Here is a 13371-nt window from a genome sequence, read left to right as displayed (position 1 = left end):
GTCAGTCCTGTCTGTCCTGTCTGTCCAGTCTGTCCAGTCTGTCCTGTCTGTCCTGTTTGTCCTGTTTGTCCTGTCTTACCTGTCTGTCCAGTCTGTCCTGCCTGTCCAGTCTTACCTGTCAGTCCTGTCTGTCCTGTCTGTCCAGTCTGTCCTGTCTGTCCAGTCTGTCCAGTCTGTCCTGTCTGTCCTGTTTGTCCAGTCTGTCCTGTCTGTCCAGTCTGTAGTGTCTGTCCAGTCTGTCCTGTTTGTCCAGTTTGTCCTGTTTGTCCTGTCTGTCCAGTCTGTCCAGTCTGTCCAGTCTGTCCAGTCTGTCCAGTCTGTCCAGTCTGTCCAGTCTGTCCTGTCTGTCCGGTCTTACCTGTGTGTGTGTCCTGTCTGTCCGGTCTGTCCTGTTTGTCTGTCCAGTCTGTCCAGTCTGTCCAGTCTGTCCTGTCTGTCCGGTCTTACCTGTGTGTCTGTCCTGTCTGTCCGGTCTGTCCTGTTTGTCTGTCCTGTCTGTCCAGTCTTACCTGTGTGTCAGTCCTGTCTGTCCAGTCTTACCTGTGTGTCTGTCCTGTCTGTCCTGTCTGTCCAGTCTTACCTGTGTGTCTGTCCTGTCTGTCTGGTCTGTCCTGTCTGTCCAGTCTTACCTGTGTGTCTGTCTGTCTGTCCGGTCTGTCCTGTTTGTCTGTCCTGTCTGTCCAGTCTTACCTGTGTGTCAGTCCTGTCTGTCCAGTCTTACCTGTGTGTCTGTCCTGTCTGTCCTGTCTGTCCAGTCTTACCTGTGTGTCTGTCCTGTCTGTCCAGTCTTACCTGTGTGTCTGTCCTGTCTGTCCAGTCTTACCTGTGTGTCTGTCCTGTCTGTCCAGTCTTACCTGTGTGTCTGTCTGGTCTGTCCTGTCTGTCCAGTCTTACCTGTGTGTCTGTCCTGTCTGTCCAGTCTTACCTGTGTGTCTGTCCTGTCTGTCCAGTCTTACCTGTGTGTCTGTCCTGTCTGTCCAGTCTTACCTGTGTGTCTGTCCTGTCTGTCCAGTCTTACCTGTGTGTCTGTCCTGTCTGTCCAGTCATTACCTGTGTGTCTGTCCTGTCTGTCCAGTCTTACCTGTGTGTCTGTCCTGTCTGTCCAGTCTTACCTGTGTGTCTGTCCTGTCTGTCCAGTCTTACCTGTGTGTCTGTCCTGTCTGTCCAGTCTTACCTGTGTGTCTGTCCTGTCCGTCCAGTCTTACCTGGTGTGTCTGTACTGTCTGTCCAGTCTTACCTGTGTGTCTTGTCCTGTCTGTCCAGTCTTACCTGTGTGTCTGTCCTGTCCGTCCAGTCTTACCTGTGTGTCTGTCCTGTCCGTCTGGGTTCCAGGGACAAAACACCCTGATCACCGATGTGTTGACATATAGCAGCGGTAGGCTGCGCGACGTCAGGGCGTGACTTCTCATCGGCTGGCCCGCCGTTTTGACAGGTCCCGGTACCGCGTGGCAGCGAGGCGGTGGAACACCCGGCTACGGTGGCCAGTAGGGGACAGGAGAGGACAAGGTCAAGGTTGGGCGGTCAGCAGGACTCCCAGGGAGTGGGGCTGCCAGCCGGGCCCTCCGTTAGTCCTGGGGCCGCGAGGATCCTCGCTCAGCCGTGGTCAACTTGTGGCTGACGTTTCCTGGCCACCGCCTGGGGAAGGTCATATTTATATAAATACATTATATTACTACTACTACTAGTACTACTACTACTAGTAGTATAGAATGAATACATACAGACTAATGAATACATCATTCTAATAATATTAATAATAATAGTAATACTAACGAATATATAATACTAATAATGCATAACAATGAATTAATACATAATAACACTTAATCAATAAATAATAATACTAATGAATAAATAATAATACTAATGAATAAATAATAATACGAGCAAACCACCATATGCAATAATAACTAATATACAATAATAAAATACATAATAATAATAATATATAATAATGAATATATAATAATAATAATAATAATAATAATATATAATAATAATAATATATAATACTAATATATAAGACTAATATATAAGACTAATAATATATAATAATAATATATAATAATAATAATATATAATAATAATAATATATAATAATAATAATAAATAATAATAAATAATAATAATATATAATAATAATATATAATAATAATAATAATAATAATAATAATATATAATAATAATAATAATATATAATAATAATAATAATAATAATATATAATAATAATATATAGTAATAATATATAATAATAATAATAATAATATATAATAATAATAATATATAATAATAATAATAATATATAATAATAATATATAATAATAATAATAATAATAATAATAATAATATATAATAATAATAATAATAATATATAATAATAATAATAATAATAATATATAATAATATATAATAATAATAATAATAATAATATATAATAATAATAATAATATAATAATAATAATAATAAACAGAATAATATATAATAATAATAATATATAAGAAGATAAAAATACAAATAATAAATAATATATAATAATAAATATATAATAATAATATATAATAATAATAATAATATATAATAATATATAATAATAATAATATATAATAATAATAATAATAATAATAATAATAATAATAATATATAATAATAATATATAATAATATATAATAATATATAATAAAATACAATATATAAGAATAATAATAATAATATATATAATAATAATAATAATAGTAATATATAATAATAATATATATAATAATAATAGATATAATAATAATATATAATAATAATATATAATAATAATAATAATAATAATAATAATAATAAATAATAATATATAATAATATATACTAATAATATATAATAATAAATATATATAATAATAATATATAATAATAATAATAATAATAATAATAATAATAATAAATAATAATATATAATAATATATAATAATAATATATAATAATAATAATAATAATAATAATAATAATAAATAATAATATATAATAATATATAATAATACTATATAATAATAATAATATATAATAATAATAATAATAATATATAATAATAATAGAGAGAATAATAATAAATAATAATATATAATAATAATAAATATATAATAATAATAATATATAATAATAATAATATATAATAATAATATATAATAATAATATTAATAATATATAATAACAATAATATATAATAGTAATAATAATAATATATAATAATATATAATAATACTATATATACAATATATAATAATAATAATAATAATATATAATAATAATAATAATAATAATAATAAATAAGTAATATATAATAATAAATATATAATAATAATAATATATAATAAGTATATATAATAATAATATTAATAGATATATAATAATAAGAATATATAATAATAATAATATATAATAAAGTATATATAATAATATATAATTACAAATATAATAACAATAATATATAATAGTAATAATAATAATAAATAATATATAGAAGAATATATAATAATAATAATATATAGAGAGAATAATATATAATAATAATATATAGATAAATAATAAATAATAGATATAGACAGGTATAAATAAATAGATATAGAATAATAATATATAATAATAATAATATATAATAAATAATATATAATAATAATAATAATAATAATAATAATAATAATAATAAATATATAATAATAATAGTAATAATAATAATAATAATAATAGTAACAGTAATAATAATAATTAATACATAATAATATCAACAACAACAATAATAACTATTGTAATAATAATTGTAACCTGGGTGTATGTGATGGACAGGAATCCGTGCTGCTGGTGGGAGTGCTCCCAGGACCTGGCTGCTGTCTGATTGGTGGGGAGGTGGAGGAAGGTGGAGACAACATATTCACAGTGGAACACCACATAACACTAACTGATAGATATTACCTGTTAGAGCTTAGGTTGATTTCATTTTTGGGATAAAAACCTCTCCGTTTAGTTAGATTGTCTACGACAGAATGCCGACTATGCAGATCCTGAGAGTTCTGTAAGAAAACACTCTAACTTTTCGAGAATCTAAACAATTTGTTTGTAAGTGCCCCTAGATGGATTTACAGGCGAAACCAAGATGATGCATCACCCAGGAATTAGCAGAATTTCTAGCTCTTGTTTTCCATTCTCTCCTTATATGGCTGTGATTGCGTACGCATGAAGTACACTTTCTGTTGTTCGCCCAAGGTCTTAGCAGCATTGTGACGTATTTGTAGGCATATCATTGGAAGATCTACCATAAGAGATGGACATTCCCAGTTGTGGATATGCGTTCAATTTGGTGCGCAATTGCCATGTTTCACTTTACCATTTGATTCAGGGGAGAAAGCATGTGTCCCAGAACGATGATCAATGAGCAGATATGTGAAAAACACCTGCATGATTGATTCTAAGACGGTTGTGATGTTTTCACTCGATACTATGGAGTTAATTTAAAAAAGTTTGGTTTGAGGATCAGAATTATGGAATTTCTTTTGGCTGCCAAATGCTAATGCATAAATCCTAGCCCATCCCAGACACAAGGAATCTTTTTGGAAAAACTGAGCATCTGCTATCTAACTGAACAATATCTCATCTAAAACATCACAGTTTTTAAGGTAAATGATTTTATTTGAAGGCTTTTATGTTTTTGTTAATGTTGCGTGCTGGATGCTAACGTGAATGCTATGGTGAAATGTGAACCGCTAAATGCTGAGCTCCAGCCAGCCACTTTTACACAAATTATTGTTTTCCTATGGTTGAGAAGCATATTTTGAAAATCTGAGATGACAGTGTTGTTTACAAAAGGCTAAGCTTGAGAGATGGCATATTTATTTCATTTCATTTGCGATTTTCATAAATAGTTAACGTTGTGTTATGCTAATGAGCTTGCTGATAGATTTACACAATCCTGGTATACAGGGTTTTTTTATAGCTGCAAACGTGACGCAGAAAACGGCTCGATTTGTCCTAAACAAATAATCTTTCAGGAAAAACTGAACATTTGCTATTCCAGACTCTCCATCCAAACATCTGAGTTTTTTCAAGGTAAATGATTTTTTTGAATGTCTTTCTGTTTTTTTGTGTAAATGTTGCCAGTGAACTGTTATGCTTAATGGGCTATGGTTAGCCATCAATAGAACTGTTACACACCAAATGCTTGTTTTGCAATGGTTGAGAAGCATATTTTGAAAATCTGAATATGACAGTGTTGTTAACAAAAGGCTAAGCTTGAGAGCTAGCATATTTATTTCATTTCATTTGCGATTTCATGAACAGTTAACGTTGCGTTATGGTAATGAGCTTGAGTCTGTATTCACGATCCGATCCGGGATGGGGAGATCAGAAAGGTTAAACCAACTCCTGGACTACAATGGATCCTCTCCAGTCAAAGACCAGAGTCTTAAGGAACACTTCCTATGAGAGTTCCTGATACACCATATGACACACCTCATAAGTACCCCACTGGGCCCATAGGGCTCTGATGAATTGAGTCACCACTGGGCCCATAGGGCTCTGGTCTAATGTAGTGCACTACTGGGTCCATAGGGCTCTGGATGGAATGGATAGTGACACTACTGGGCCCATAGGGCTCTGGTCTAATGTAGTGCACTACTGGGTCCATAGGGCTCTGGACTGAATGCAGTGACACTACTGGGCCCATAGGGCTCTGGTCTAATGCAGTGCACTACTGGGCCCATAGGGCTCTGGGTCATGTAGTGCACTACTGGGCCCATAGAGGGCTCTGGTCTAATGTAGTGCACTACTGGGTCCATAGGGCTCTGGTCTGGAATGTAGTGCACTACTGGGCCCACAGGGCTCTGGTCTAATGTAGTGCACTACTGGGCCCATAGGGCTCTGGGTCAACGTAGTGCACTACTGGGTCCATAGGGCTCTGGTCTGAATGTAGTGCACTACTGGGTCCACAGGCCACTGATCCCAGGTGATGATGTGACTGTCTACAGGCTGTACTGTATGTGACTGTCTACAGGCCTGTACTGTATGTGACTGATCCCAGGCCTGTACTGTATGTAACTCATCCTGAGGCCTGTACTGTATGTGACTGATCCCAGGCCTGTACTGTATGTGACTGATCCCAGGCCTGTACTGTATGTAACTGATCCCAGGCCTGTACTGTATGTAACTGATCCCAGACCTGTAATGGCATGTGACTGATCCCAGACCTGTACTGTATGTAACTGATCCCAGGCCTGTACTGGGTTACTCGATCCCAGGCCTGTACTGTATGCTGCTTACTGTCTAATAGGTCCTACCCTATGTGATCTGTCTAGCAGGCCTGTACTGTATGTAACGTATCTCTAGGCCTGTACTGTATGTGACTGTCTAACAGGCTGGTACTGTATGTAACTGATCCGAGGCCTGTATGTATGTGACTGATCCCAGGCCTGTACTGTATGTGACTGATCCCAGGCCTGTACTGTATGTGACTGATCCCAGGCCTGTACGGGATGTTACTGTCTACAGGCTGGTACTGTATGTGACTGATCCCAGACCTGTACTGTATGTGACTGATCCCAGGCCTGTACTGTATGTTACTGTCTAACAGGCCTGTACTGGATGCTGCTTAACAGGCCTGTACTGTATGTGACTGATCCCAGGCATGTACTGTATGTAACTCATCCCAGGCCTGTACTGTATGTACACTCATCCCAGACCTGTACTGTATGTGACTGATCCCAGGCCTGTACTGTAATGCCACGTCTAGGCCTGTACTGTATGCTACTCATCCTAGGTGGAACTGGTTGCCCACTCTATCCCAGGCCTGTACTGTATGTGACTGATCCCAGGCCTGTACTGTATGTTACTGATCCCAGACCTGTACTGTATGTGACTGATCCCAGGCCTGTACTGTATGTGACTCATCCTGAGGCCTGTACTGTATGTGACTCATCCCAGGCCTGTAACCTGTGCATGTGACTGATCCCAGGCCTGTACTGTATGTGATTGTATCTAACAGCGGAATGCAGTTAGCCACACTGAAGCTAAAAAAGCACTGTCTGGTCCTCAAATGAAAATGAGTTTAACTCCGTAGAGGATACGTCTTCAGGAGGGCCGTACCTCTTAACAACAAGGAAGTAAATTTAAAGTTAAATAATATCTCTGATTACAAGCAACATCTATGAACTGTTAACAATCTTAAAACGGTTGATTTGCACAAATTCATTACCGACGAAAAATATTTCAATTTTACAATACAAGTGAAAGAAAATGCCGTTGAATTATGGAGGGCGATTGGTTAAAGAGATAAGAAGCAATGCCAAGAAAAGATACTGCTTTTTACATCAATCACAAGAGTTTGGGCTTTCATCAACCTTTCATCAACCTTTCATCAACCTTTCATCAACCTTTCATCAACCTTTCATCAACAGGGAGAACAAAGTCCATACCTCACGGCCATTGTGTTGGCCTTCGTACTATCGTCTAAACAACAGGTTGAATTTAAAACCAATCTATGGAGGCAGAGATTTGACCTCAACCCTCAGAACCAGGATGTAACTGGAGTTATTACTTCCTGTACAGGTGATGATTCACATCGCCCTCCAAAAGCCAATCTGAGGTCGATTTAGTCCACTCGGAACTCTGGCTTCTGGGATGGCACTAAACTGAAGCATGATGGGAGTTAAACGGGACAAGCGGCGCACCCACTGGGACCAGGGATCTATGAACCAGAGAGCTAAGAGGAACGGTCTGTGTTCTTACAGGCGGAACGAAGCCAGAGAGGTGGCTGAAGGAGTCCTGTTTGTGACGGGTCGAACCAACACCGTACGTCTGTTCAGCTTATCAGTACAAGACAGGACAACCCCTCCACAGCGGCCCACTGCAGGACCAGACCCCTCCTCTGCAGATGGGAGGGGGGAACATCAGAGAGGGGGAGAATGGACAGATGAGGAGGGGAGAGAGAGAAGGAGGAGAGATAGAGGGAGGGAGGGAGAGAAAGAAAGAAATACAAATCAATAAGACTGGATTAAAAAGAGATGTGACGATTAGATTTTTTTTCTTCTGCAAAACAAAATAAGAGAAGAACCGAACAAATCAAATTGGTGCTTCTGTCCTTTGAGCCCAGCATCAGGATCGTTGAGGGATGGCCTTATGCTGACACATCTGCCGGGCGGTGACACACTTCCTGCCGGGGGCGGCTGACACACTTCCTGCCGGGCCGGCGGGCAGGTAACATAAGCATCCAACAGAGAAACGTGTTCCAAAATATGATATATCTGTCATGTATAATAAGGGATCGTCATCGCGGGACAACTTTAATCAGTACATTTCTGTCTGAAACATTTAGGAACGTGTCACCCTTCCCGAACACAGCCCCGTTTGTCTATGTGTATATTTAGTCAGAGACCCTCTGGGCAGCAGGCGACAGCACAAAGCCATCTCTCCAACCATCTGTGACATCATCACCCCGGGAACAGGAAACTGGTATCTTGTGTCACACAAACACAGATTCCATTTGATTAGAGCCACGGAATCCCAGTTCAACTGATTCCATTAATGTATGATAGCAGATCAGAGCAACTAGAGAATGGACACACAACCAACCTCTTACTGTCATCATATCCCTTCATAGACAGACAACTGGTCACCTCATTCTGGGCCTTCAAGGACCTTTTTACATCTGTCAAATAGGTGTCAGTATACATGATGTTGTTTAAACTGTGTGTCTCTGTGTCCCCCCCCCCCCCATCGTCTCTCCAGTGGTCAGAGAGAGATGTCATTGGCCTAGAAGCCAAGGTTAGAAGAGCAGATATCTTGGGCGGGTCGGTGGTCGGCGCAACGGGAGCAGAGCGGCAGGCTGCTCTAGACGAAGGCCTCACCACAGACGTGTCCTTGGACTGTAGGACGACTCCTTCATGATCAACCCCAGCAGCCCTCACCAGGCCTGGAACACATAGTATCACACTGTACCTAATATAACGACCCAGCAGCCCTCACCAGGCCTGGAACACATAGCATCACACTGTACCTAATATAACGACCCAGCAGCCCTCACCAGGCCTAAACACATAGTATCACACTGTACCTAATATAACGACCCAGCAGCCCTCACCAGGCCTGGAAACACATAGTATCACACTGTACCTAATATAACGACCCAGCAGCCCTCACCAGGCCTGGGATACATAGCATCACACTGTACCTAATATAACGACCCAGCAGCCCTCACCAGGCCTGGAACAGATCACACTGTACCTAATATAACGACCCAGCAGCCCTCACCAGGCCTGGAACACATAGCATCACACTGTACACTGACCCCTGGCTTTAAACAATGACCACTGGCTTTAAACACTGACCCCTGGCTTTAAACCCTGACCCCTACCTTTAAACCCTGACCCCTGGTTATAAACACCGACCCCTGGTTATAAACATCGACCCCTGGCTTTAAACATCGACCCCTGGCTTTAAACATCGACCCCTGGCTTTAACATCGACCCCTGGCTTTAAACATGGACCCCTGGCTTTAAACACTGACCCCTACCTTTAAACCCTGACCCCTGGCTTTAAACAATGACCACTGGCTTTAAACACGGACCCCTGGCTTTAATATTTACCCCTCAACCCTTAAACCCTGACCCCTGGCTTCTAAACCCTGACCCCTGCCTTTAAGCACATACGACAAATCATTAGACATTTATCCATTCAGACGGAGCAGGAACCAAGAGGACGAGATCAGATCAGGATAACAGCTGTACATGATGTAGGATGGGGTTTCTACAGGACCACCTGAGGACTAGAAACAAGATCAACTGAGACGACACCAAGAAGACGACACCCCACCTTCATCTCACCCCATGACATCATAACCTCCACTCCCATGTTTCCCCTCCTCTCCTCTCCTCTCCCCTCCTCTTTCTCCCCTCACCTCACCTCTCCCCCCTCCTTCCCTCCTCTCCTCTCCTCTCCCATGTCTCCTCTCCTCTCCCCTCCACTCCTCTCCTCTCCTCCCCTCCCCTCTCCTCTCCTCACCTCTCTTCTCTTCTCCCCTCACCTCACCTCTCCCCCCTCTCCTCTCCTCTCCTCTCCCATGTCTCCTCTCCTCTCCTCTCCTCTCCACTCCCATGTCTCCCTCCTCTCCTTCCTCCTTCCTCCTTCCCCCTCCCCTCCCCTCCCCTCACCTCCTCTCCTCTCCTCTCCTCTCCCCTCCCCTCCCCTCACCTCACCTCTCCTCTCCCCTCCACTCCCATGTCTCCTCCCCCTCCCCTCCCTCTCCTCTCATCTCCCCCCTCCCCTCCACTCCTCTCCTCTCCTCTCCTCTCCTCTCCCCTCCTCTCCTCTCCTCCCCTCACCTCTACTATCTCCTCTCCTCTCCTCTCCTCTCCTCCCCTCCCCCCCCTCCCCCCCCTCCCCTCCCCTCCCCTCCCATGTGTTTCAGTACGGCGAAGAATAGATCAATTAATTACTGTCACTGGAGAGAACAGTACGTGTTGGGAGGGAGGGAGGGAGGGAGGGAGGGAGGGAGGGAGGGAGGGAGGGAGGGAGGGAGGGAGGGAGGGAGGGAGGGAGGGAGGGAGGGAGGGAGAAGAAAGGAAAGAGGAGGAGATGACTATAGGAGGGTTAAACATGCACAGCACATTATGGCACAGCTTCTTGCCAATATTTTAACATCTGCAATTTCAATGGAAGAGCCCTCTCATAGCTCCATCCCCTCTCTCATAGCTCCATCCCCAGCCCTCTCATAGCTTCATCCCCAGCCCTCTCATAGCTCCATCCCCAGCCCTCTCATAGCTCCAGCCCCCTCTCTCATAGCTCCATCCCCAGCCCTCTCATAGCTCCAGTCCCCTCTCTCATAGCTCCATCCCCAGCCCTCTCATAGCTCCAACCCCAGCCCCCTCTCTCATAGCTCCATCCCCAGCCCCCTCTCTCATAGCTCCATCCTCTCTCTCATTGCTCCAACCCCAGCCCTCACTCTCATAGCTCCATCGCCAGCCCCTCTCTCTCATAGCTCCATCCCCAGCCCCCTCTCTCATAGCTCCATCCCCAGCCCTCTCATAGCTCCATCCCCAGCCCTCTCATAGCTCCATCCCCAGCCCCCTCTCTCATAGCTCCATCCCCAGCCCTCTCATAGCTCCAACCCCAGCCCCCTCTCTCATAGCTCCATCCCCAGCCCCCTCTCTCATAGCTCCATCCCAAGCCCCCTCTCTCATAGCTCAATCCTCTCTCTCATAGCTCCAACCCCAGCCCTCACTCTCATAGCTCCATCCCCAGCCCCCTCTCTCTCTTAGCTCCATCCCCAGCCCCCTCTCTCTCATAGCTCCATTCCCAGCACCCTCTCTCATAGCTCCATCCTCTCTCTCATAGCTCCAACCCCAGCCCCTCTCTCATAGTTCCATCCTCCTTTCATAGCTCCAACCCCAGCCCCCTATCTCATAGCTCCATCCCCAGCCCCCCCTCTCTCATAGCTCCAACCCCAGCCCCCTATCTCATAGCTCCATCCTCCTCTCTCATAGCTCCATCCCCAGGACCCCTCTCTCATAGCTCCATCCCCAGCCCTCTCTCTCATAGCTCCATCCTCTCTCTCATAGCTCCATCCTCAGCCCCCTCTCTCATAGCTCCATCCTCTCTCTCATAGCTCCAACCCCAGCCCTGTCTCTCATAGCTCCATCCTCTCTCTCATAGCTCCATCCCCAGCCCCCTCTCTCATAGCTCCATCCCCAGCCCTCTCTCTCATAGCTCCATCCCCAGCCCTCTTTCTCATAGCTCCATCCTCTCTCTCATAGCTCCATCCCCAGGACCCCTCTCTCATAGCTCCATCCCCAGCCCCCTCTCTCATAGCTCCATCCCCAGCCCTCTCTCTCATAGCTCCATCCCCAGCCCTCTCTCTCATAGCTCATCCTCTCTCTCATAGCTCCAACCCCAGCCCTCTCTCACATAGCTCCATCCCTGCCCCCATCTCTCTCATAGCTCCAACCCCAGCCCCCTCTCTCATAGCTCCATCCCCAGCCCTCTCTCTCATAGCTACATCCTCTCTCTCATAGCTCCATCCCCAGGACCCCTCTCTCATAGCTCCATCCCCAGCCCCCTCTCTCATAGCTCCATCCCCAGCCCACTCTCTCTCATAGCTCCATCCCCAGCCCCCTCTCTCATAGCTCCATCCCCAGCCCTCTCTCTCATAGCTCCATCGCCAGCCCTCTCTCTCATAGCTCCATCCTCTCTCTCATAGCTCCAACCCCAGCCCCCTCTCTCATAGCTCCATCCCCAGCCCCCCCCCTCTCATAGCTCCATCCCCAGCCCCCCCCTCTCTCATAGCTCCATCCCCAGCCCCCTCTCTCATAGCTCCAACCCCAGCCCTCTCTCTCATAGCTCCATCCTCTCTCTCATAGCTCCATCCCCAGCCCCCTCTCTCATAGCTCAATCCCCAGCCCCCTCTCTTATAGCTCAATCCCCAGCCCCCTCTCTCATAGCTCTTCTGTCTCTGAGGGACGAGACATGACACTCACTGGCTGAGGGATGGGACATGATGCTCGTTGGCTGAGGGACATGACAGGACACTCACTGGCTGAGGGACGGGACATGATGCTCGTTGGCTGAGGGACATGACATGACACTCACTGGCTGAGGGACGGGACATGATGCTCGTTGGCTGAGGGACGGGACATGACAGGACACTCACTGGCTCAGGGACGGGACATGACAGGACACTCACTGGCTGAGGGACGGGACATGATGCTCGTTGGCTGAGGGACATGACATGACACTCACTGGCTGAGGGACGGGACATGATGCTCGTTGGCTGAGGGACATGACATGACACTCACTGGCTGAGGGACGGGACATGACAGGACACTCACTGGCTGAGGGACGGGACATGATGCTCGTTGGCTGAGGGACATGACATGACACTCACTGGCTGAGGGACGGGACATGATGCTCGTTGGCTGAGGACATGACAGGACACTCACTGGCTCAGGGACGGGACATGATGGGAAACACCACCATTGTGACCAGACAGGAACACAGAGACAGGAACACAGAGACAGGACACAGAGACAGGAACACAGAGACAGGAACACAGAGACAGGAACACAGAGGAACAGGAACACAGAGGGACAGGAACACAGAGACAGGAACACAGAGACAGGAACACAGAGACAGGAACACAGAGGAACAGGAACACAGAGACAGGAACACAGAGACAGGAACACAGAGACAGGAACACAGAGACAGGAACACAGAGACAGGAACACAGAGACAGGAACACAGAGACAGGAACACACAGGAACACAGAGGAACAGGAACACAGAGACAGGAACACAGAGAAACATGAACACAGAGAAACATGAACACAGAGACAGGAACACAGAGCCAGG

General features: G+C 43.7%; 1 protein-coding gene across 1 annotated transcript in view; it reads right to left on the bottom strand.

Annotated features, from left to right (window-relative positions):
* LOC110513475 (intermembrane lipid transfer protein VPS13B) overlaps nucleotides 1-13371 on the bottom strand; it is a gene marked incomplete at its 3' end in the record, with an annotated part of 690119 nt that overhangs the window by 176661 nt on the left and 500087 nt on the right. Inside the window, 6 exon segments of the mRNA XM_090228566.1 lie at nucleotides 1301-1443; nucleotides 1445-1635; nucleotides 3809-3874; nucleotides 7760-7803; nucleotides 7806-7877; nucleotides 11331-11353. Of these exon segments, the coding sequence (XP_090084692.1) occupies nucleotides 1301-1443; nucleotides 1445-1635; nucleotides 3809-3874; nucleotides 7760-7803; nucleotides 7806-7877; nucleotides 11331-11353 (539 nt within the window).

Source organism: Oncorhynchus mykiss, unplaced genomic scaffold (assembly GCF_057628025.1).
Source record: "Oncorhynchus mykiss isolate SJ-2025 unplaced genomic scaffold, ASM5762802v1 scaffold93, whole genome shotgun sequence".
In the NCBI taxonomy this organism is placed as follows: domain Eukaryota; kingdom Metazoa; phylum Chordata; class Actinopteri; order Salmoniformes; family Salmonidae; genus Oncorhynchus; species Oncorhynchus mykiss.
Note: the sequence above shows the minus strand (reverse complement) of the source record. Positions and strands in the feature narration are given on the sequence as shown.